This window comes from Hydractinia symbiolongicarpus, unplaced genomic scaffold, assembly GCF_029227915.1.
Source record: "Hydractinia symbiolongicarpus strain clone_291-10 unplaced genomic scaffold, HSymV2.1 HiC_scaffold_16, whole genome shotgun sequence".
Lineage (NCBI taxonomy): Eukaryota > Metazoa > Cnidaria > Hydrozoa > Anthoathecata > Hydractiniidae > Hydractinia > Hydractinia symbiolongicarpus.
Genome location: NW_026633880.1, coordinates 230,608 through 255,436, shown reverse-complemented (window position 1 = coordinate 255,436; position 24,829 = coordinate 230,608). Strand labels below are relative to the sequence as shown.

The window sequence follows — 24,829 nt, the reverse complement described above, 5'->3', positions numbered from 1 at the left end:
CGTCTGCCCATGAATTCGTAATTATTGGATGTAATAAGCCGAAGTCAAACACTTGATCTAATATCAATGTGTAGTAAGCTGTATCCAAGAATCATGGTAAACATTTTTAGTTCAACAGACAGAATAGTTGTTTCTCAAAACAACCGTCTGCCCATGAATTCGTAATTATTGGATGTAATAAGCCGAAGTCAGATACTTGATTTAATATCAATGTATAGTAAGCTGTATCCAAGAATCATGGTTAAAATAAAGTAAAAATACTCTGCCTAACATCAGGCATCACGATGTGTGATTATTATCAACAAACTCAATTTAAAGGCAAATTAATCCTCGTTTTTTGTAAGAAGCCTAAGCATTTGTGTGCACTCAAAGTTTATTAAAGTTTTGATAATCAAATTTAAATTGTCCTTATTTAACACTGAAAAATCTTTTATTTACAAGGCTTTTTGTCTAAAATGCATGCTCATTAACACATACCAAGTCTTAAGTTACTGAAGGCCCTAATATAATCAAGTTTGTAACCTGACTTTTGGGTTGATTTACCTTCTTGTCTTTTTTCCTTCTAAGAATGTAAAACAAAAGGTTTTTAACATTAAGCTAAGTCAATTTAAAAGTGGGTCACTTCTTGGTTTCCTCCCCTTTTTTTGTAAAATTTTATGTGTTAATAAAAGCATACAGTGTATGACATTCTAAAAATTTAGTTACATATATTGCGTATGTATATATACTTAAAATTATGCCAGGGGTTCATATAACTTAATTTATGGAAACGTTACTGAGAGAAAGCGTTTAAGCCAAAAAAGAAATGTTTTTTTGCATAAAATGAAATTTAACATTGTGATTGACTTTACTAAGTTTCAAGTTTTACTAAGTTAACACAAAAATTAGATTTGAACTTTTTGTGTTTATTTTGCAAAAGTTTTTACAAATTAAGTATGATCCATCATTGAGTATGGTAACTATTGAAACCAATGTCAGTAAATCCTGAAATGTAAAATCTGACACTTTAATGTTCCTCAAAATGAGTATATTATGAAAAGATTTTATTATATGATAATTTTTAACTGGCCATGATGATACTTAAGATATCACACAGTCTTGATTTTAAACCACGAAAGAAAAAAATTAAAAATTATGTGAGGACATTAAAGAGATATATCGGTGAGGATAGGTCCGGTTGTAAGGGGATGGAGGAGACCGGCAATTAATACCTTATAAAAAGGAATTGAATTTGCACTAAATATGTGAAAGTTAATGTATTTTGTAATTTGAATGATACTGTACAGTTTCAGTTCCTTTGTTGCTCTCTTTTGTCTTTTTCCTGTTTTCAGGTACTATAATAAACTTTCAAGGAATTTGTAGAAGACGTTAGCAAGTTTTTTCAAATTCTACTGGAAGATATAACATGGCAGTTATTTTAAATGAAAAACAATCAGATAAGTACCTCTTATTAATTAATTTTATATTTAAATGTGTACTATACATAAAGGCGAGACCATTTTCATTGTGTAATGTAATTTTTAAGTTATTTTAACAATTTTGAAACCACACCCTTTTTAAATTTCCTTCTGTATAAAATTTGACATGATTATGTCATTGTACCACCAGTAAAATCTTTGCTAATTTTTCACATCAGTATTTTTCATGACTACTCTGTCACAGTTAGTTTGGACAGCCAAATGATCATGTCATTTGATTTTTTGACTGCTTAATTCATAATGCAGTTACTTTAGTACGAAAATTAACATTCTAGTTGTAAATCATTTAGGAAATTTCTTTACATTAACAATGGCAATTGATCACATATGAGAAAAAAGTAGAGGATGAGACATACTAGAGGATTTATTTGGTAAGCATATACTTTACAAGCTTTTTTCTGAAATCGTAGCATTAAGGGTGGGGAGTGGTAGAGCCTTAGTTCTAGCCTGTGTTTGGAAATTTGATTGTTCTAACTTTATTTTTAAGAGTTACACAATTTTCTAATCATCATAATCCTCAAATAATTCCCCTTGTTTATATCAGTTATTAGTATAGTATCTTACTGTTATAGGACCCCTCATAGTTGCTAGTGACAACAAGGTTGCAAAGTGAGAAAAATGATTAGAAGTTTACCAGTATTGCAGTTAATAGACAGATTGAACTTGTTTGTTAGGTCTACTTTTATACGGTAGCAGTAACGTCACGTAGAATTCAAATCAAGATTTTAAATTACCTGTGAAGCTACTTACGTTAAACGTCTTCTGGATACGTATGGCCGTATATAGTAGGCGAGATATGTTGCTACATTTACTTGTTATATAAAACCATTTGGCACTGAATATTTCCTTTGATATTGTTTTGTTCCATAGCATAGATTATTTGTGAGTTTAGTCAGTAAATTTTAGCTACCACAAGGGAATTAATTTAGCAAGCTTTTGTCCATTTGGCGAAAATTCATTTTTTTCTTGGTATTTTTGGGAAAAATTAATAATAAATATATATATTAGTATACATATAGAAAATTGTTCTGAAGTATTTCATTATATCGTCTGCACCAGACAGTTAGGGACCGTTCACATATTACGTAATAAATTTTTTATAAATATCCAAATAAATATCCAAATAAATATGTACAAAATTGACTACTGTATTTTTTTGTCACTATGTAGCACCTTGTAGATTTTTTGACCATTCTTTAATTTTATTATTAAACATTCATAAATAATAAGATTCTTTCTAAGCATCCGAAAATATATACAGTACACTCCCGATAACTCGAACGCCCAATAACTCGAACTTCCAGTAACTTGAACTGTTTTTGAATTCCCGTTGAACCTTCACTAATACTTTCTCACAAAAATCACTCGATAACTCGAACCCCCGATAACTCGAACATTTGTTAAGTCGAACCTGGACAGAAATTCCCCCGATAACTCGAACTTCAGAGGAAAAATGAAAACAATCTCGGTAAAAAGTGACTACTTTTCTTTCAATAATATAAATTGTTCTTCCAAAGTTGACAAAAACTTTTTTCTCCTGTATTTTAATTGACAGAGAGAGACGTTACCGCTACAGTGAAACAGAGTCACATTAGAACTTTTTTCAGTGATGTATAACTATGACTGTATTCTTGTTAGAATAGAAAAGAAAAAAAAATTTTAATAACTCGAACTATTTTCACTTATCGGCCAAAGTTCGAGTTATCGAATGCCCCGGTAAGTCGAACATTCGATAACTCGAACTATTTTTTTGGTCCCTTGAGGTTCGAGTTATCGGGAGTGTACTGTACTGATAATCTAGAAATAATTTGTGATGTTTTACAACTGATTTATTTGTGTTTTTTAGCAAATATAGAGAAAAAAATGGCGGCACAAATTAACTTAGAACTTGGTAAGTATATTATTGATTTTGTTACTATTAGTGGTATTAATAAATAAAAAAATTATACCTGTTATTATATATTATACCGTTTTTTATAGTTTCACTTTATGCTAAATTCGTGGAGCACAGGATACAACATCCTGGCTCCATGAATTATCGGTCGTTTGGCCGATGGCTAAAGCAGGGTGGGGTCGAGTGGACCAATGAAGAAGACCCCACCGAAACAGCTCCCAACATGGAATTGAGTAAGAAATCACTTTTCATGTATTCAAAATTTTGTTAGGATCTAAAACTTTGGTATACCTTAGGTATTATCTATGTTACTTATTGTATTAACCTTTACATTATTTTTTCTTTAAGTGCAAGTATGGACAAAATTTTTACAGTACAGACTTAGACATAGCGGGTCAATGGACCTAGAAGTGTTTGGACGTTGGGTGCATAATGGCGGGGTTGAGTTTTGTGGTGGGCGACGGGATCGTGGTAGAAGTAGCAGTCGTGGTTGGAGACGCGGTCGTGGTGGGAGACGCGGTCGTGGTGGGCCGTATAAGCCACAATATTAAAATGTATTTTTATTACTAACCCTTTGTAAAACGAGGTGCACTTTTTTTTAATAAAATATCCTAAATTTAAAATGGGCCTAAATATTGCCAAAATTCAAACAATTGCTAAACTATTTTTCAGGCTGAATTTAAAATAAATACTTTGAAAAAAACAACATTTTTTCCATTGAAAAAAATAAATACTTTGAAAAAAACAACATTTTTTCCATTGAAATTAACTAGATAAACAAATATTTTGTCTACCTTGTTTTACGAAGGGTTAGATGTTATTAAATTTGTTAATTATCTTAACTCTATATTGAAGAATTTTTTTATTCCCTTGATAGATTCAAAATTTTAATGTCAACTGATGGACACCATCATAAATTAAGCTATTCCAAAACGAATATCAAATGAGATATATTTTTATCCACCTTGTTGCGACGGGTAAACGTAAAGGACGGGCGATCCCGTGGATTTTTACACGAGCAGGCGTCGTCTGTCTGTTCGTGCCTCTGTTTGTCTTTTTGTTACGGAAATGTGATATATAAAGGATGGGCGACCCCTTGTTTTTTCAAAGGGCTACCAACTAGTCTCTATAATAATAGCCGTCGTCTGGCTGTGTGTTCAAATGGTTACCGCGTCCTGTTACGGAAACACGAAATGTGATATATAAAGGACGGGCGACCCCGTGGATTTCTCCACGGGTTAACGACTAGTCTCTTTAATAATAGCCGTATTTTGTCGGTCTGTCCGCGAGGAATACGTCGTGTTACGGAAACACGAAATGAGTTACATAAAGGACGGACGACTCCGTGGAATCTTCCACGAGTAACCGACTATCTCTTTAATAATAGCCGTCGTCTGTCTGTGTGTCCGCGAAAGCCGCGTCCTGTTACGGAAACACGAAATGCGATATATAAAGGACGGGCGACCCCGTGGATTTTTCCACGGGTTAACGACTAGTCTCTATTATAATAGCCGTATTTTGTCTGTGTGTTCAAAAGGGTGACCGCGTCCCGTAACGGAAACACGAAATGTGATATATAAAGGACGGGCGACCCCGTGGATTTTTCCACGGGCTAACGACTAGTCTCTTTTTAATAATAGCAGTATTCTGTCTGTCTCTACGCAAGATGGTAACCACAGTAGCATGACATGAAATGCAGTATATAGCTAAAGGACGGGTAAACTAATTGCCTACCCTTTTCATGCCTTTTCTTATGCTGTTGCCTGTGCCTCCCATGCCTTGCTTACCCCTGCCTTGCTGTTTCCTATTCCAGTTTCCCTGCCTGCCTTTGTCGTGTCTTTGAATTGCCGTCCTTCCTATGTCTTTCCTGGTGCCTGCCTACTATGCCCTTGCCTGTGCCTTCCATGCCTTGCCTACCCCTGCCATGCTGATTCCTTGCCATCCTTCCTATGCCTTTCCTGGTGCCTGCCTACTATGCCGTTGCCTGTGCCTTCCATGTCTTGCCTACCCCCCTGCCTTGCCGATTCCCTGCCTGCCTTAGGCCGTGCCCTTTCCTTGCCGTGCTTAATGCCTTTGCCTTGGCAACCTCTCCGCAACACTTTCTATACTGGTTTATTAAGCTATGAATTAACAAATATCTATAAAACTCTTTCAAAAAAAAGGTAAGCACAAAATTTTCTAATTGACAAAATAGTAATACAATGAGACATTTCCTTTAATAATTTGAGAACAATTTAATTAAGAATTACGAAAACTTGTATAGATGTTAAGCACTGCAACGATCGGCACAATATTATAATAAGCCAATTAATTTTACGCTAGGTAAAATTTTTTTAAAAAAATTTAAAATGATTTCTTTGATTTTAAAATTGAATCAATAAACACAATGTTACGCATCACCACCACCACCAAAATGTTCATATTAGCAAAGTAGAAATTCATTGAGATATACCACTTCAACATCTGAATACAATTTAATTGCGAAACACGAAAACTTGATAGATGTTAAGCACTGCAATCACCAGCACAAAGTTATAATAAGCAAATAAATAGTATTCTAGCTACAATTTTGTTTCTAAATTTAACATTATTTCTCTGATTTTGGGATTAAAAGACAACGCATATGTTAAGCACCACCACCACCACCAAAATTTTCATATCAGCAAAGTAGAAATTCATTGAGATATTTCAGTTCAACATCTGAATACAACTTAACTGGGCAATGCGAAAACTTGCATTGATATTAAGCACTGCAATCACCAGCACAAAATTATAATAAGCAAATCGTTTATATTTAAAGTGATGTTTTGCGTTTACTTGTGGTAGATACAGATAATTTTCGGATTTTTAAATTTGATAACACAACACAATATCAATGTTATCAAATTTAAAAATCCGAAAATTATCTCAAATATCTCAATGTATTTTACACATATTTTAAGCACCACCAGAGCCACTAAAAGTTTCTAATTAGGAAAGCAGTTATTCATTAGGATATTTTAATTCAACATCTGAAAACAATTCAGTCTAGAATTACAAAAATTGCATTGATGTACAGCACCACAACGAATGGCACAAAATTATAAAAAGGAAATTATTAGTATTCTAAGAATTACAAAAAATTGCATTGATGTATAGCACCACAACGAATGGCACAAAATTATAAAAAGGAAATTATTACTATTCTACGTAAAGTTTTATTTCCAAATTTAAATTTAATGTTTATTCCTCGACTTCAGAATTAGATAAATTAAGACATGTTACGCACCGTTGCCGCCACTACCACTAAAAGCTTTCAATTAGTAACATAGGATTGTACTGTAAATTTGTTGCTAATCTTAGATCATTTCATTGATTTTAGAATTAGATAATATGGAGTATGTTTTGAGCACATAAAATATTCAAATATTTTGTTTTATAATCGTAAGAAAATATGTTGTGGAATCCAAATTATACGTAACATTTTCTTCTGACTTTTTAAATTTGATAAAAGTAGTGTGTTTTGAAAAGGATGGGTTGACCTAGCTTGTATTTCGCATTTTTTCAGAGAAAAGAACCATCCTGTTTGGAAAGCCGATTTTTGGCCTGGCTCAGTATCTCCAATCACAGATAAACCTTCGGTGCTACACCCCCATCAGCGAAAATATTTAATTAGCAAGTTAGTGGATCTAATGTGGTTTTCCGAATTTGGAGTTGTGTTTTGGAATTAGCATGTAAATGGTAACCAACATCCCAGTAAATACTGTGTTTCCACGCTGGCTAAAAAATTATGGCTAATTAAAAAAAATTACTTCTGCATTGCTTGGCAAAGTAGTTATGTGAAAAGCAGTTTGTAGGCGCTTTTTTAGAATAGCCAAACAATACAACTTTGCCAGGATTAAATAGGTCTTAAACAATCGACTGGGCATGCTGACATCAAGAAAAATTAGTACCGTTTAAGATTTTGGATCCAGTAAAATAGCCTAACATCCTAGTTCTAAGTTAGCTGAAGCTCGAAGTACGTGTTACTTAAAAAAAACGGCTTCTTAATTGCTTGTGGTTAGGAAATTGATTATTTTTTTCTACTTTCCACATTTCCGTGATTTTAACTTCACAACTTCCGATGGTTTTCGCAATAGGAGTGTTAAAATGTAACAAACAGCAACGGCGAAATTTATCGCAGACTTGCAACTACTCTGAAGCTTTTTGACCTAAAATTGATAAAAGAATAAGAAATAGAGGCAATAAATATGGAAAATGTTGGACAGATGCAAAAAGAGTATTGGAATTATTTTGTATGAAAATAAAATTAGTTTTTCAATTTTTTTATGAGCTTGATATGGTTTACAGGAAATGATATTGATTTTCTATCTTACATTTTGCTGATGCTGTCACGATTATTTTGATGAGATAAGGTCTAAATAAATAGTCCGATTTGAAACTTTCTTTCTTTAGCTAAATACGTCAGATTGATAAACAAAGAGAATACTTACGTCCTGATAGCGCAATGTAGTAATCAATATCTGCTCACTGCTATGTAATACAATTATCGATTTTCACTTGCTTAACCACAAAATCGCTTCCAATTTCGCGTTCAAACCAATCTTGCAAAATTAAACGAGGCCTATATTACCCATTTGGATCATATGCCCACAATTTAGTACATTTATCGACTTTCGTTTGACAGACAAATTGATTTTCATTTTACGTTCTAACCAAGCTTTTAAAATCGTACTTGGACTAAATTATCCATTGATGATATGCTCACAACTCCGTACAATTATCGACTTTCGTACAAAATTGATTTCCAAATTAGAATTATAAAACATAGTAAAATCATAAAGTATATGCTACCTCATAAAATTTCATTAATACAATTATTAACCCTTTAAATAGTAGGCTTTATGATATCTTGGATTCTAACAGTAAGAATTTATAAAATAGTGGCATGTCATTTAGACAATGAAACATGCCTTCCAGTTGTAGAGTTTATGTATAAAATTAGATAATCAAAGTTAAATAAGTATTTTTGTTAACTGCTTAATAATAAAAAAAGGTGGCTGTACAGGTATCTGTATTAGTTTGAAAACATATTCAATCAAATTCTTCCCAATTGTAATTTCCTTAAGTAATTTAGGGAATTCTTAGAAGAATAAGAAAATTATTCATTTCTACATCATTTGTACGTATGAATCAAAACCAGGAAAAGATGTAATGAAATGATGGATGAAAAATTCATTAAAGCCTAAGCTACACCTCAAACTAACTCTCTCGATGCACTATGTATATATTTTACTAAATATAGTCTAGTTCTTTTCGTCCATAACAAGATGCTATCAATTCTCTACTATGAATTACACGTAAAAGTTAACAAAAGAGGAAAATATCGCGTCGTGTTTCTCATGTTGTCAGCAGAACAATTTGCGTAAGAGGCATTTCCAATAGCTTATGATATCGCATATTAGCAGCAACTAATAAACAAGAAGAAAAATAATACACTTTTAAAAATGATTCAGTCAATGCGCAATTAAAAGTGTGTAAACAAATGTTTGTATTCACAGTATTTCTGCATTGACAGATTGCCATTTCAAAAAAGAATTTATTTGTCAAAATAAATAAAACGTTGGAAAGCATTTAATAGCTGCAATTACATGATTAGATGCGAAAATATGAGCACACAATTAAAGATATTAGCACTTTGTACAATTAAAAACATAAAATCTCTTCTCAAAAACACATTGTCTTTTCTGGAAACCATTGAAATTGTAATCTTCTTCACAAATCGTTGAAAATAACCATTAGTTTCTTGTTGTCGTTTTATGTTTTTTCTTCGGCCTATAATCATAAACATTCATTAGAAGTGTATGAAATTTTCACTGGCAACAAATTATATTCATTTCTTTGACCAAATATAAATTCATGCTTTATTTCAGACAATAAAAACACAAACGACGTGTATATTTCTATAATCCTTTAAAAAATTAATTTATTTTTTTGTCGATTGGAAAAATAAAATAAAAAAATAAAATAAATAAAAAAGAACTGTTCGAGAAATTTTTTTAGCTGTGTTTCACTATCGTTCACTCGTTATAAATGCAAAAATTAACCAAGTAAACTCTAGCAGTTTACGTGCCGTTAAAAAATCTGGATAGCCTAACCTTAGATCTAAATAGGTAAAAAATAGTTTTTTCTTACCTACAAGATAATGTTTTTCGTTAGCCAACATTAACTAAATCACATAATCAACGATAATCGAAAACTCGCCGCATATATTTATTGATCCAATCTTTATATGTTTAGGATTGTTTATACCTCTTTGACTATCACATTCGTTTATTTTGAGATCAAGATGAAGTCAAATTACCGTAACAGCCGTGTGCAATTTTTGTTCAATAATTGCAATGATACCACGTACTCTGAGAAAGAAGCAAAATACATTGACAGGTTGCACCACAGCTAGTTACTACTAAAGAGTAGATTGTTTCTTGTTACGTTGAGTTGAGATAGGCATAGGATTGATATATTTGGCAATTGTCTAATTATGCGGTTGCTGTGTTTGCAAATATTCAGTAACTCAAATAGAAGATCCATATGCACAAGAACTCATGCAGGTCTAATATTGGCCTTGTGATATAGCGTTTGCCTTTAGTGGGGAAGGCATTGGGTTCAGACTCCAGCCGAGCCATGGCAGAGAATATAAACGTGCGAATCGATTTATTTTGCTTAACGTTCAGCATGAAAATAGTATTGATATCTTAGGCGGTTGTCGAGTTAAGCGACTGTGTGCTTGCACGCCTTTCGTAGCTCAACATTGATTTTCCAGTAATAATATATTTGACAAGAGTTTGTTACATCAGCCGACTGGAATGGTAATCTAATAAAACAAAAGTACAGTTAGGAATACAAATTTAATTTAGAAACGCGCCACGTCTAATAACGCATTCTTTTCTGACGATAAAGTCTTTTGTAGGTTTAAAAAAAGCTATTCATGATACGCAAGTGCAACAAGTGTACAATGTTAAAAAAAATGTTACCTTTACATTTTATGGATAGGACCAATGTGCGCGGATTTTAAATGTTGTTTATTCTTCTTCAAAAGCATTTTTATAACTGCCAGTCATCCAACACATTGTGATGTACTCAAGTGTATTTTTGCTGATCTAAACATTTTTTTTTAATAAAATATAAACTACAACATTTTAACTACAAATAATAGAAAAAAAGCAACGCAAACGAAGGAGTAAGTGGCAATTATAAAATGGAAAATGCAAGTCAAGTTTAGAAAATACAGAAGTTTTGCAGAATGTATATAGTAGAAGAGTTACCTTTAATTGAAGAACAATATCCGCTACCATGAGCTTGTTGGAAATGCGTCGTTTCAATTAAAAGAACATATTTGACAACATGAGTGGCAAAATGTCCACTGATTTTTTTTTTTTGATGGCATTGTGATAGGCAGGTGCCTGAAAGCCTTTAAATGACTGTTTGTCATTTATCAAACTACACTTCTACTATAAACTATATTAAATGTATAGATTATAATTTTTTTTATTTAGAACGTTAAGCTGACTATTATTGATTACTGTTCTATGACAACTGATTTCATTTGCAACTGTGAAATGGTAGGCTTCCAAAATAGATAAAGTGATCTTTCTGGCTTAATTTAATCAAAGAAATTTTGTATGATTGTTACGTACAAAGAAATTTTGTGATAATTCTTTAACTTCCAGTTACCTCCATCCTTTTTTTAAATGCTATCCCAGCTATACCCCTATCCCAGCTATACCCCTATCCCACCTACACCCCTACCTTATCCTACATCTCTACCCTACCCTTTCGACCTCACCTATTTCACCGCACGCCACTCTACCCCTATCTCACCACATGTCACTCTGCTCTACTAAATCCTATTCCAATATATAATGACACGATAATATTTGAAATTCATGTTATAATATTTTGAGCTTCTATTTTTATTTTTTTTAAATAATAAAGGAAATTTTTTATGATTGTTACGTACAAAGAAATTTTGTGACGTTATAATTCCTTCACTTCCCGTATCTCCGCACTTACCTCAAATCCTACCCCACATATACCCCTATCCTTCCTCCTAATCTATCCTACCCTACCGACCTGCAAACCTATCACACCGGACGTCACTCTACTCCAATCTCACCACACATCGCTCTACTCTAACAAAATCCTATTTCAACATATAACATAAGACAAAATATTTTAAATATATAATATTTGTCGTATATAACTTGAGTTTTTGGTGATAAAACACAACGAAATACGCTTTTTTGACAGCAAAATTAATTGGTAAGCAAACGAGGAGATGAAATTCACTTGCGCTAAAAAAGCTGAAGAGATAAATGCATTTATAAAAAGCAGAGATGGAATTCACTCGTGATAAAAACGACCGAGGAGATAAGTATGGAATTCACTCTGGACAATCAAAAAAGGCATAGAAGGGATAAAAACCTATTAATTTAAAAATCAACAGCAAGCAAGGAGATAAATTTATTTTTAAAAAAGCAGAGGAAATGAAATTCACCCAGAGGAGATTATATTCACTCGGAGGAGATGTAATTTACTCTGCACAATAATAAAAACAACCGAGATAGAAATCTACCTGCATTAAAAACAACAACAACAATAAAAAAGGGGATTGGAATCACTTTTTAAAAACAACAGCAAAAGAGGAGAAGAAATTCACTCACGTTAAAAGCGACCTGACGAAATAAATTTATTTATAATAACCAGAGGGCATGGAATCCACTTTAAACCATAATAAAAAATTGAAGGTAGAGAAATCCACTTACGTAGAGAGAAAAAGTATTAGTTGGGTGTAATTCACTCTTTTTAATGTTAACGAAAGAAAAGGTGGTGCTTTTCATATCAGTATGCAAAATAAATAGTAAGCCTTGCTAATTTAAAAGAATATAAACATACCTCAATGCAGAACATATATGCTGAAAGATGTTGTTGTTATTGTGGGTGGAATGGCTGTCGCAACGCTAAAATAAAATTTCATAAACTTAGGAACTCTAGATGTTGAAAGAACCATCAATACTTAAGTGCTAACCCTATTCATACGTAGTAAATATTTTGCGTCCCTTGCGTAACACACCCATTGAGGCCCCAGGTTGTTATGTTTTTATAGGAATTTCTGATGTTGCCTTAAATCGTTTTTGGGTAACTTTTGTTTTTGAGGTTTGGGGCTACGTGAACCTATTAATTTTAATTCAATTCTCACTAAAATGCACTGAATGAACAATAAAACGCATTAAAAAGAGTATCATTTTTTTCAGTTTTTGTCTAACTGACGCCTCAGTTAGTTTAATTAATTACGATGAAATAAAAAAATTTTATTCAAAGTAAGAAGAGAATATTTTTAATCCTTTACGAAAGATATACCCCAACAATGACGTCAGCAATGATTTTTATGACTTACGATCACAACAAATGATAAGTTACGGCAGTACAGCATAACTCTTCCCTCCCCACCTTCACCACTGCAATCGCCTCTCTCTTTACGTCTCGGGATGAATAGGGTTAACATTTGTAAAAATGGACAACTTGCTGGAAAAAGCGTTTTTTGTTGACATAAGCCTTTCGTAAATTGTTCAAAATATAGCAAGAGAGTTTCAGATGATGTGAGAGAGTTCCAGAGTATGTGAGAGAGTTTCGGAGGATTTGAGCAAACCACTTACTGAATTTATATTTATTGAATTTATATTTATTGAATTTATACTTATCTAATTATATTTATTGAATTTATATTTACTGAATTTATATTTATTGAATTTATATTTACTGAATTTATATTTATATTTATTACATTTATTTTTATAATACACTTGCCGCCCGATAACTGCAACTGTCATACCACACAAAAATGGTTTCACTTATCCAAATGTATCCAAAGTAAAAAATGCAGATGGGAAAATTGAACATAGCGAGTTTAATTTTTTTTGGTCAATGCAATCGTGTATTTTGGGACACCTTACTTTCTTTCCATTATTTGAACTTTTTATCTTTAAAGACGTTTTAATTCTCAACCATGTGAACTAAATTTCTACTTATTTAGTTTTTATTTATCTAAGGAAATTATAAAAGCTTGAAAAAAGACCAACGCAAGGAACCTGCGAAAATGGTTCCACATATACAAAGTTTCACTTATGATTATCATACTAGCCAGCAGCAGCATTAGCAGTCCATGTTGACAGTCAGGGTTAGCCAAAACACGCAACGGTTCACTAAAATGAAAAAACAGATGATATTTAACATACTCGGAAAAAATAATGCACCTAAAAATATGTAAATGAACAAAGATTCCTAGCACTTTTTTTAATATTATCGTTTGTCTCAACCTATAGACAAAAAATGCTATTTATGTCTTACCATATTTTCTGGATGCACATTGTAAGGATCACGGAAACGTTGGAAACTTCTAGCGGAGTTGAGAGCTTCTTTCAACTGGATCAGTCCAGGCACGAAGGAAAAGATTGTGAAAAAGATGAAAAGTGCAGTGGTGGATCCAAAACCTTGGTTTAGGAAGTATAAAGATATTTCGTAACTTCTAATGTAAGATAAAGTACCAATTGTACAAGGTTACGTTCAAATAGCCAGTCCTGCGGACTGCAAATTGAATCTCACTCGTTGCCACGAAATTACTGTAGTAGCAATGCACAAAGTAGCTCTACTTTTATAAGTAAACTTTCTTTATTCAGAATCTTTTTAAATGAATAAAGCGAGTGCAGAGTAAAACTGGAAAGACGAGTTTAGAAAGGTTATAATGTAAGATTCGTCGTTAAAGTTAAGTTAATGTAGATACGCAAAAAATACAACAGATAAAAAGTTTGCCTTCAATGAGATCAGGCGCAAAGAGAAAATTTATTTAAGGTTGAACGTTGAAATAGATTGCAAATTTCAGCTGTCACTAACGAGAATAATAAGCTTGCTGTAAATATGGGAAAATTATATTTTTAAGATAAGTATTTAAAAATTTAAGTTCGGTACTTAAATGCTTTAATACTCATGAAACTTTTAAGGAACATTTTTTCTACGAAATTCAACCTTTTGCAAACAAGTCGAAGATGTTCGCATAATGATCTTTTCGCCAGTCAAAACCTCGCTCGACAAAATATGTTGAGTCCCAAGATGAATTAAAAATATTTAGGAAAAAGGCTTTACGCAAATTTTGTGTTTCTTGCATAAAAGTGTTATTTTGTAATGTATCAGGTAAGGTACACAAAATATAGGATAGATAAAAAAACTTTACTTCTGACGAGAATTATCGCCCAAAACATAAATGAATCAGAATACCAATTTGAAGTAATTATTTTGTCTTGTATAAAACAATGTGAGTCAAAGAAAATTTAATTTAATCATTGTTTTGTCAGTGTAGAAAGATTTATCTTATAGAATGATTTTCGTATCAGAAAGAAATAATGTAATGAGTTTATAATAATAAAAAAGGTTCAAATAATGTATATATAGTAGGCAAAAGTAGAAAGATTAAGCGCAGGGTTTTTTCACCAACTATGAGATAAAGAAGAAAGAAGAAAATAGGAGTTAAAAATGGAACATCAAACACCGACTGATAGCCTTGTGGTAGAGCGTTCGCTTTCAGTGCGGGAGGTCTTGGGTTCAAACCCCGGCCGAGTCATGCCAGAGACTATAAAAGTGTGAATCTATCCTTTCTGCTTGGCGCTCAGCATGAGAATAGGATTGATATCTTAGGCGGTTGTCTAGTTGAGCGATTGCTGTGCTTCCACGACTTTCGTAGCTCAAATGGGAGCTTTAAATGCGCTAGGACCCCCTTCGCAGGACCCTTGTTGATAGCAGTACCAATAGGAACTGAAGAGGCTATCCTGGGTAAATAATAGTAATAATAATAATAATAATAAGAAGAAATAACACAAAAAATGGGGAGTAAACACCGTCCCATTTAACCCTATCCGGTCCGGGGTGAAGGAATTGGAGAGGGAGGCGGATTTCGCCTCCCCTGCCGTTTGCTGTGCTGCATGGTTGTGATACTTACTATCTTTCCATATTTATCTTAGGTTCTATACGTAGACAATACCTTATTGCCATCCTTTACAAGAAACTGATAACAGCTGTGAAATACTTTGTATGAGGTTAACTAAAGAAGAGTTGTGTTCAAAATAGTTGCGCTATTGATAACTGATTACGGTTGATGAAGTATTATAATTATGAATTTGTTTTATCGGTTCTTAACTTATGCCATTTATTTTATTTGTGACTTATGGAATAAACTATTTATTGGTTGAGTAAGAAGAATTACACACTCAAGGAATATCACAATTTTCATAGTGATACAGAGGGTGGTTTTCTGTAAATGTAAAATATGATTTTCATGGTGGCACTGTGGGATTTTCTGCTAATAATAACAAAAAAATTCTTGGTGGTAGAGATTATTTTATTTTATTGTAAAACATGATTTTCAAGGTGGCAGAGAATGGTTTTCTGTTTACAACGATGTAAAAATATGATTTTTATGGGGGTAGAGGAAAAGCAATAAAACGATCTACAACCTTTCCATCATGACCAGTGCTTCTTACAACAAATCGTATTCTTTTTTATTAAAATGAGAAACCAATGATGATTGGAAGAAACTGATTGCATTATGGGTTGAAATGACCACTATTGGCCAAACAAAAAAAAACCCAACTTTCTCTAAACATAACACACAGAGTGAAATGGACTAGTTAAAAAGTTTCAGTCTTCTGCGTCGAAAAATTGCGTGGAAAATATGGTCGTTGAAGGCTTTTTTAAAAACAACGTATATTAATAAATATAATAAATAATATAATATAATAAATAATATGTACAATTCATTTTTACTTTTGTGGAAGATATTTTTGGTTTGCCAATTCTCGATGTCTGTACCTCAAGCGAAAAAAAATGTCAAACCTAACGTTGATAAACTTTTTATACTATATACTGGAGTTCTTGTACGTTAGCTAGCAAGAATGATGTGGAGAGATATTTTATCCGATATTTTACTGATTTGGTTAATAAGGATTTCTAAGTAACCCAGTATTCAGACATTAACTCATGCTTGCTTCTCGTTAAACTTTTAATGACAGTTATTCAATTCAATTTTCTTCCACTTACTTAATTTTTTTCGTTTTATCGTCCAATTCATTGGGAAATCCAGGTATCCAGAAATGCGATAACATTCCGAAACAGTGACTAGACCATGTGCAGATTAGGGCGAGCCCCCTTAAAAAATGTTTTTCTACCTTCGACTTGAAAAGTACCTTCGTTGCGAATGGAAACTCTAATATCTTAACGAGACAAAAATGTTATTCGGAAATACTAGTGATAATGCACGCAAAAACGAATTAAAGTTTTTTTTCTGAATTTTGTGTGTTCAACGACTTAATTTTAGTCTCTTTGTTAGTTTTAATTTCTTTGAAATTTTGACGGTAGTCATATTTTTTTTTGATTTTTTTTTACATTCCTTTCTTTAAAATTATGTGTAATCAATTTTGACCCGTATTTTGTATGACGCAATTTCACAGGTTCCAGTTCTTGTTTCGTATAGTTTTTATAAAACAGTACCTCATCCGTGCAAAAATTAATCGAAATCGTACACACCATAAAAATCAAATATTGTTTTTCAAATTTAGGATGGAAGAATTATCGATAAACAGATTTCTAAAAATAATTATTAAAAGAAGATTGCAAACAAAAAACAACCTTAAGAATGATTTTTTTAATAAAACAAACAAGAACTTCACGTACAGAGGAAAACCTAACTCCAGTACAAAAGTAAAACTCTTAAGGTGGATGTACACCAGCATGACATTTGTGGTAAAAGATCTGAATTACTTTTAATAGTGCTTTGACGATATCATCTCGAGATATTGATATTATCAGAAGATAATGTCGCAAAAGATAACTTTTGATTTCTTTTCTGGCGATGGCAAACTTTAATCCGATTTCCTAGTGATAAGAAAAGTTATGCTGGGTCTCCTGCCTGCTCTCCTCCCAGCTTATTTGATTAGGCTATGACAGCATACGACGAAATTAAAAGATTCAGACGATTATATATCTGCGTGAGAACTCATGGTTACCAGTAGGTACTGAATAAATGGAGTATGCAGTTGCTTTGAACGAACAAAAAATTTCCTTTTTTAGTTATTTTTTGGAAAAAAGTAACTCCTTCACGCAATAAAAATGATTGAAAATAATATCTTTTTGTTTATGTAGAACTGAAATACTTACAAAGGTTATTTTTGAGATAAAATAGGCTTAGCTTTTGGATTTATGGCATGGTTGACGAAAAACTTTTGATCGATTAATGAAATACGATTTTTATCCGTAAACCATTAAATACTTTTGTCGTAAATTTATAAACTGCCAAAGTTGTTTAACTTCTTATCAAATCTTCAGAACTTTAGTATATTCTCCTAAGACGGCTTCGTGTGTCATGTCGCCATTTGAAAGGTGTTAAAACAGCCAAAAAATGGTGGAAAACTCTTTATACAACGAAAGTGACAAGAAAAGTAGATATTGCTGTTGCTATCTAGTTATTTAAATTTTTTTAGAGAATAAGAAAGTAGTCTGAATATTTCCAAAAATATAAGCGAATGTTGCCCATTTTTCAATAGTCCACCATAGAAAACAAGTTGAATGTTTTTCTTGAGTTTACATCAAAGAAGCCAATTTATAACTATTTTTGTAACTAGAAGATATAAAATAATTATTCTCCTTACAAAAAAAGTGGATTTTTTTTTACATTTTTATAAAGAAACGTCTCTTGAGATCCAGTTATACTTTCCCACAACTTATTACAAGATATAAAAGAATATATGTAGACAAATATAATACCGCAGAATTAGAAATAGGCCCGTCTTCATTTAAGAGTTGCTACATTTCAATTTCTCCATTTTGTATTTTTTGTGTTCTCACCTTTGACAACTCAGGTACAAAATTTGTATAATATAGTTTGTCATGATAATATAAGTGAGACACGAATATCATAAGCCAGTGTACATTCACCTTGAATACCTAAGTTAAAAGATAGTGTAATTCAGTAAACTTACATTATTTTAAAAAGAAAGTTGAAACAAGAAATAAAAGAGCATTTTCTCTTCATTTGAAATCAAAATTGTATTTCTTCAATATCTTTAGGCGGTTATAAGAAATAAGTTTTTTTTTTGCATTATGAGCCAGTGAGTCGTCAAAACATTTTTTTGTCTGAGAGTGAGTCTTCTAATTAGGAATAAAAAAACACTTGGAGTTGTTGGAGTAATATGATCTTAAGAAAGTAAAAAACGAACAAGAAAGCCTGGCATTAAAGAAATTGTAACAATTTAAGAAAAATTGAAAAAATGACTAAAGACATTTTGCCACTGATCTTTTGAATCTAACTTAGCTAACTACAATTCTGAACATAGATTATTACAAAGGAGGGAGGAATTTGATAGCTTGTAACCACAAGCAATTGAGAAACAGTTTCTAATAAATAGCCGAACTTGTCGCATTTTATTTGTATTGTTCACATCGCATGGTTTTAATTAAATTATTTAGTTCTAAAACACGAAAGGGTACTAATTTTTGCAGACGCCAGCACGCCTGTAAATTAAGATATTTTGTGCCTTTCTTGCAGACCTCGCAGAGAGTGCGACGCATTTTTACGTTGGTTACTCGATCCGCAACCCTGCCCAAGTAATAACGTTTAACAATTTTTAGAAATACCACAAAATGATTTTTTGTAATACTGTTTTAGAATTGTGGGAAGTAAGCAAATGATGCGTTGCGTTATTGGTAACTTTATAAACATCGTCTGCACCGGACGGAAAAAAGCACTTTCAACAATCAAAAGCTGAAAAACAAAAATTAAATATCAATCAACAATTGAACAGTTGAGAAAATTCACTGGAAGTATAACTATATAAAGAAACGAAAAAAACTGCTTTGAACTCCCAACTGTGTAAATGTAAAAATCGTATGTCAATGCATCATGTATCAATGATTTAAAATATTTGATAAAACACAACAAGAACCCGGATTTAAAGCACTAGAACTACTTTCGTTTTTATTGTTTAAGATAATGAATCAAAAGCTTGGTTTCTCGACCGACTTCTCGTCCTAAAAAATTGAACATTTGATATCAAATGCGTAATAGACTTTTTGTACAGAAAATTTTCACCATTTTTAGTTAATAGTCGCAAATTCACCAATTTTATATATACTATATAAAAATATCAGTATTATTAATTTAGCACATGCGCTGGATCGCCCAACATTAATTACTTTTTAAAAAGACAAAAACAGATGATATGAGAAAAAATTGACCCCTTCCCCTTTACCTTCTCTCCCTTCTTAGAAATAGTAACAGCTAAGGCAAGTAAACATTATTAACATGATTAGAACAGAATTTGCTGAAATATTTTGTCACAATAAAAAATATGAATCTTATCTGATTCTAAGCAAAAAATAAGTAAGCAAAAAAATCTTTAATATGTCAATACAACAAAAACAATATTTAAGGCATTCCTCTGTATGTGTGTTACAATCTGTATTAAACGGTAATTAGATATACTGTAATGCATAGCGGATGTGTATGAATTTCTTACTACAACCTCTTAAACAAAGAAAAGCATTTGTTCTACATCATAAAACTTTATGTAAGGATGCGTACTTTCTTAAACATAAGAAAAAATTGCAAAGTATTTGTAAAACGTCCAATAGCACTTATAGTAAAACAAGAAAAAAATATAAACCACCATTTCTTATTATACTAATTAATAAATGATTTACCGCCTCCAAAATCCATTGATCCATTCACGCAGGTCTCTTAATGCTTGACCAACCGACCAAGCATTATCATGGGGAACCCGACGTGGAGGAGGCAATGGATTTTGAGGAATAATATTGGGACGGTGGTATGGGAGTGGACAGGGTACAATGTGTGTGCGTATAGAACGGGGAGGAACAATAAAAGACGATAAAGAACGTGTAGAGGATGGCGGTGTTTGCAAAGGTGATTGTGGTGGTTGTGGCGGTGGCCTTTGTATTGATGCTGGTGGTGGTGGCCTTGGTAGTGGTTGAGGTGATAGTGATGGTGGTGGCCTCGATGGTGGTGGTTGTGGCCTTGGTGGCGATGGTGGTGGTGGCGGCGGCGGCGGCATTGATATCGATGCCACTTTTGAATCACCACCGTGTGAAAGAGTTCGAAATGGACGCAGTGCAGGAAGCAATGGGGTGGAATGTGAAGGAGGAATTGTGGGTGGTCGTAAGGGTGAATATGGAGGCGAATATGGATGGTGTCGAAAGTATGGATGCAATTGTGGACGGTGAGAAGACTGACGCAACGTAGACGAAGACAAGGACGACAACGACCCAGACGGTGGAGACAACAATGACACTGCAGGAGTTGACGACACAAAAGATAATGAAGAGAAGGAAGACAAGAAGGATGAAGAAGTGGATGAAGAAGTGGATTAAGAAGTGGATGGAGGTGTTTGAGGAAGTGAGAAATGCAAAGAAGAAGGTAAAGATAAGCACAAAGCGGACGATAAGGAATGTGCAGAGGAAGACAAAGAGGTTGAATACGAGGAAGACGAGGAGGAAGAACATAAATGCGAAACAGATCGTAGGCGTGCCCTGGTTTGATCCCTCCGTTGAAAGTCTTGCTCTATTGCCTAAGTAAGAAAAAGGAATTCATTTAGACTATCGAATCCTGCCGAAACCTTTTTTAGCGTAAAGCAATCAGTATTTACAATATCAGTTTAAAGCAATTTTTTCTTCAGCAAAAGACATGTCATAAGAAGCGTTTTTACCTTTTTACGTACTCTGCGTGGTCACTCGCCAAAGCGACAAAAATCTCTACTGCTAAATCTTAAATATTGTGCAATATGAAGAAGCGCGTTTCTACCGATTTGCTAAGAGATTGAAATTGATTTTCGTCCGTAATGCCGTTAAAAAATGCTAAATTAAGGTGCTAAAAAAAAAACTATTAGTCGAGTTTTTTTCTAGCACAACCTATTTTATCCAGCAAAATTTGGCGTTAAAGGTTCCATTCAAAGTGAATGAAGAAAGCCATTTTTTACTTTGTAGTAATCCTCACGTGAAGTAACAAAACATCCTTAAACGCGTAAATTACGCTATTACGTATTTTGTCGATAAGGTGTTAATTGTCTTTTGATCCCGTTAATTAAGTTTTAAATACATCATTCATTTTATTTACAAACATTTAGTCAGAAGCATTGACAAAGAAAATACGTTAAACTTACTTCAAGCCAAACCTGAAAGTCTTCCGGTTGATCCAGCCTAGTGAAAGGGGAAAAAATTGTGAATCGTAGAACAGAAGCTCTGTGAATGCACGAATGCGTTTTCATGAAAAAGTGTAGTAGGTTGAGTCAAATTAGCGAGACTGGTTGCATCATGTAAAAGCGCGAAAATAAATTTATAATTTCAATAAATTCACAGAAAAAAAGTTATACATACGGAATAACATAGAACTACTCAGCTGCTGCGAGTGCATCAGGAGCTGCAGGTGGTGCAGCTAATGGTGGTGGTGACGGTAGCGGTGGTCCAGTTAAAGTTGGTGGTGCTGGCGCCAGTGGTGGTGATAGCTCCCGTGGTGGTACTGGCACCGGTGGTGGTGGTGGTGGTGCTGGCTCTGGTGGTGGTGCTGGCTCCGGTGGTGGTGCTGGCACTTGTGGTGGTGCTTGCTCTGGTGGTGGTGCTGGCACTGGTGCAGCTGGATGTGGGGGTGGTGATGGTGATGGTGGTGCAGCTGGTGGCTGCGGTAGTGGTGGTGGATCTCGGTTTACCCTCCTCCTCCGTCGCTCTCTCACATAAACTGTCTGGCCGTCATTTGGTCTACAAGAAAGAAATATGTATAAAATGTATTGAACGAAACAAATTATGTGTATTAAGTGTATTTCTGAGAATCAAACACAAAAAATAATTTGCTATAATATATATCCAACGCTTTTTTACAAAGATGCCTAACAAACTGAATAGTCTTTCGGATGCTAAATTCTACAATAACTCTTTTAATACGAAAGCCAAAATATAGCCTTGTTCAACAAACGATCGCAAAAAATCACTACAAACTTAAGAACAGCTTAATTTTGTACAATTGTTTCAAGAAAGTTGTTCCTGAAAAAAATTGTACTATCCTATTTTACTTCTTTCAAATATTGGTTAGCGACTGCTTGCTGAAAAACACGACCTTTACTTAATGTGGCTAGTTTTTTTAAATACTAGTACAAAACGATTTCTGAGGTAAGAAAGTCGGATACTTTATATAAAGCATGCATTCGCGGTGGCTGACATATAAAAAAAATATAACAAAAAAATACTTACCCCACTCTCTTGACGGCTCTTCTCGGATTCTAAATTGATAAAAATGTCGATAATAACTTTATGGTAAAGAACTGTAAGGAGAAAATAATTTTATGTTACTTACCCTTCGGACGTTGTGATACACAAAGTATCGTTGCCCATTCCTCCACACTTGGTCTTGCTGTGGCAGTGGCAGTGGCAGTGGTTGCTGTTGTTCAGGTTCCTCCGGTTGGCCTGCTTGTTGCTGAGGTTGTGCTTGTTGCTGAGGTTGTGCTTGTTGCTGAGGTTGTGCTTGTTGCTGAGGTTGTGCTTGTTGTTGTTGTTGTGCTTGTTGTTGTTGTTGTGCTTGTTGTTGTTGTTGTGCTTGTTGTTGTTGTTGTGCTTGTTGTTGTTGTTGTTGTTGTTGTTGTTGTTGTTGTTGTTGTTGTTGTTGCGCTTCTTGTTGCAGATCTTGTTGATCTTCTGATTGTTCGTTATTCTACAAAAACGTATGTATTATAGCACAACAAAACATTTCTATCGTAACACAGAGACTGTGTGTGTGTCTGTAACAGGCAAAGTGATGAGTTCATTTTCCTCTGATGTACGCAAAATTTTCCTTGAAGTCGCCGAAGAAAGTGTCATCGGATTTATTTTGTTTACGTCACGTGATGTAAACGACATAATTTGATTTCCTAAAGTAAATTTAACGGCTAACTTTCGGACATTGTTTACCATCGACACAGAAGAACAACAAAAGAACGATCCCTCCATCTTGAAAAAAGTTCAAAAAATAATAAAAGTTATTTTTAGAAACAAAAAAAAATAAAGTGAAGAATTAGAAATAGAAAAGTGAATTTGGAAGCTACGATAATTTACTTTAGAAGTGAAGATGGAGCTAGAAGTGGTAAGTGACGTAAGAAGTAGAAAGTAAAGACCAGAGTTTAAAACAGATTTGAATTCACAAATAGTAGGAACTATGCCTTTTTTGTATAAGCTATTGTAAAAACCTTTAGGGTAAATACAATGTTTAAGAAACCTATTTTAAGTGACTTGTGCTTGCTGTTGCCAGCCTTTTTTTTGACACGTAATCACTTAATAAGATGGAATTATTTATTAGCATTTTCCTATGATGTCGTCGAAAAAGATATGTCTCAAATGTTAAATTTTTTGACGTAACGGCACGACGTCAATAACACTACTTTAACGTCAATATCTTTTATTTTTAGAAAGATTGCATAAAAATTTTATAGTATACAATTTTTGTATTTTGGCAGGTCCTTCCTGACCTCAGCAAAATTTTTTAACCTTTTATTTCCTTAGCCGTTCGTCAAAACACATAAATCTAAACAATATTTTGATCAGTGTTTTAAGCTCTACACAATAGAGGCAATGGGTACATAAATTTCCAAAAAAATACTTCTTGAGCATTGACGCGTCCTTGCAGATGTTATCAAAATTTAAGAATTAAAGAAATGGTTTTCTTTTTCATTGCTTCCCTGCCAGGTGGATTTCTCCAAAGGCCTCATCGACCAGTACAATAATGAATGGTAACATAATTTTGTGGACGTCAATCAAAGTTACTTTATATTGATTCTTACAACAAACGTGTTACAAGTTGTTTTGGGAATTCCACTAGTGTACCTAATTAACATGTAACCCACTGCTTAAGTTAATTTCTTTAGACAAACAGTTGCATTAAAAATTTAACAGAAATGTATGTGTTCAAAAACAACTGATATTATGCTAAGGAATAATTACACACAAGGTAAAGACTTGAATTCGAATTGCTGAGCTGACTTGTTACGGTTAGCTATACAAGAAAAATATCATGTCATTAATAACCTTGAAGGTAAAACATTAAAAAATAGTGGGCTCCGAGATTTAAAAAGCTCACAGAATTATTTTTTAAGACTGAACTTTTTGTAGCTTTTGTCGAAGAAATAAAACTTAAAGCGTAACTGAAAAACGAACTTCAATTTTTTAAATTATTTATGTATATAATTCTAAAAGGAATCCTAACCACACAAGGTTGATGAAAAGTCATAGTTATTCATTAAATAAAACTTACCATATTGGACGAGTTCTTCGAATAAAATATTTTAAAATTTTATAATGACTGAGGAACAACTTTTTATGCAGTTAGTTGTTTTTATACCAT

The 24,829-nt window shown here is 33.2% G+C and overlaps 2 protein-coding genes across 2 annotated transcripts; one reads left to right on the top strand and one right to left on the bottom strand.

Annotated features, from left to right (window-relative positions):
- Positions 1–471: 471 nt before the first annotated feature.
- On the top strand, positions 472–4,219 carry LOC130629321 (uncharacterized). Its single transcript, XM_057442477.1, has 4 exons — positions 472–1,849; positions 3,325–3,369; positions 3,459–3,605; positions 3,721–4,219. Exons 2-4 carry the CDS (start codon positions 3,342–3,344, stop codon positions 3,921–3,923), a joined length of 378 nt encoding a protein of 125 aa, XP_057298460.1. The 5' UTR covers positions 472–1,849; positions 3,325–3,341; the 3' UTR covers positions 3,924–4,219.
- A 13,842-nt stretch (positions 4,220–18,061) lies between these two features.
- On the bottom strand, positions 18,062–20,525 carry LOC130629324 (glyceraldehyde-3-phosphate dehydrogenase, testis-specific-like). Its single transcript, XM_057442480.1, has 7 exons — positions 20,155–20,525; positions 19,971–19,978; positions 19,704–19,732; positions 19,090–19,216; positions 18,672–18,679; positions 18,301–18,399; positions 18,062–18,073 (listed from the first exon to the last, which is right to left on the bottom strand). Exons 1-7 carry the CDS (start codon positions 20,523–20,525, stop codon positions 18,062–18,064), a joined length of 654 nt encoding a protein of 217 aa, XP_057298463.1.
- Positions 20,526–24,829: the final 4,304 nt, after the last annotated feature.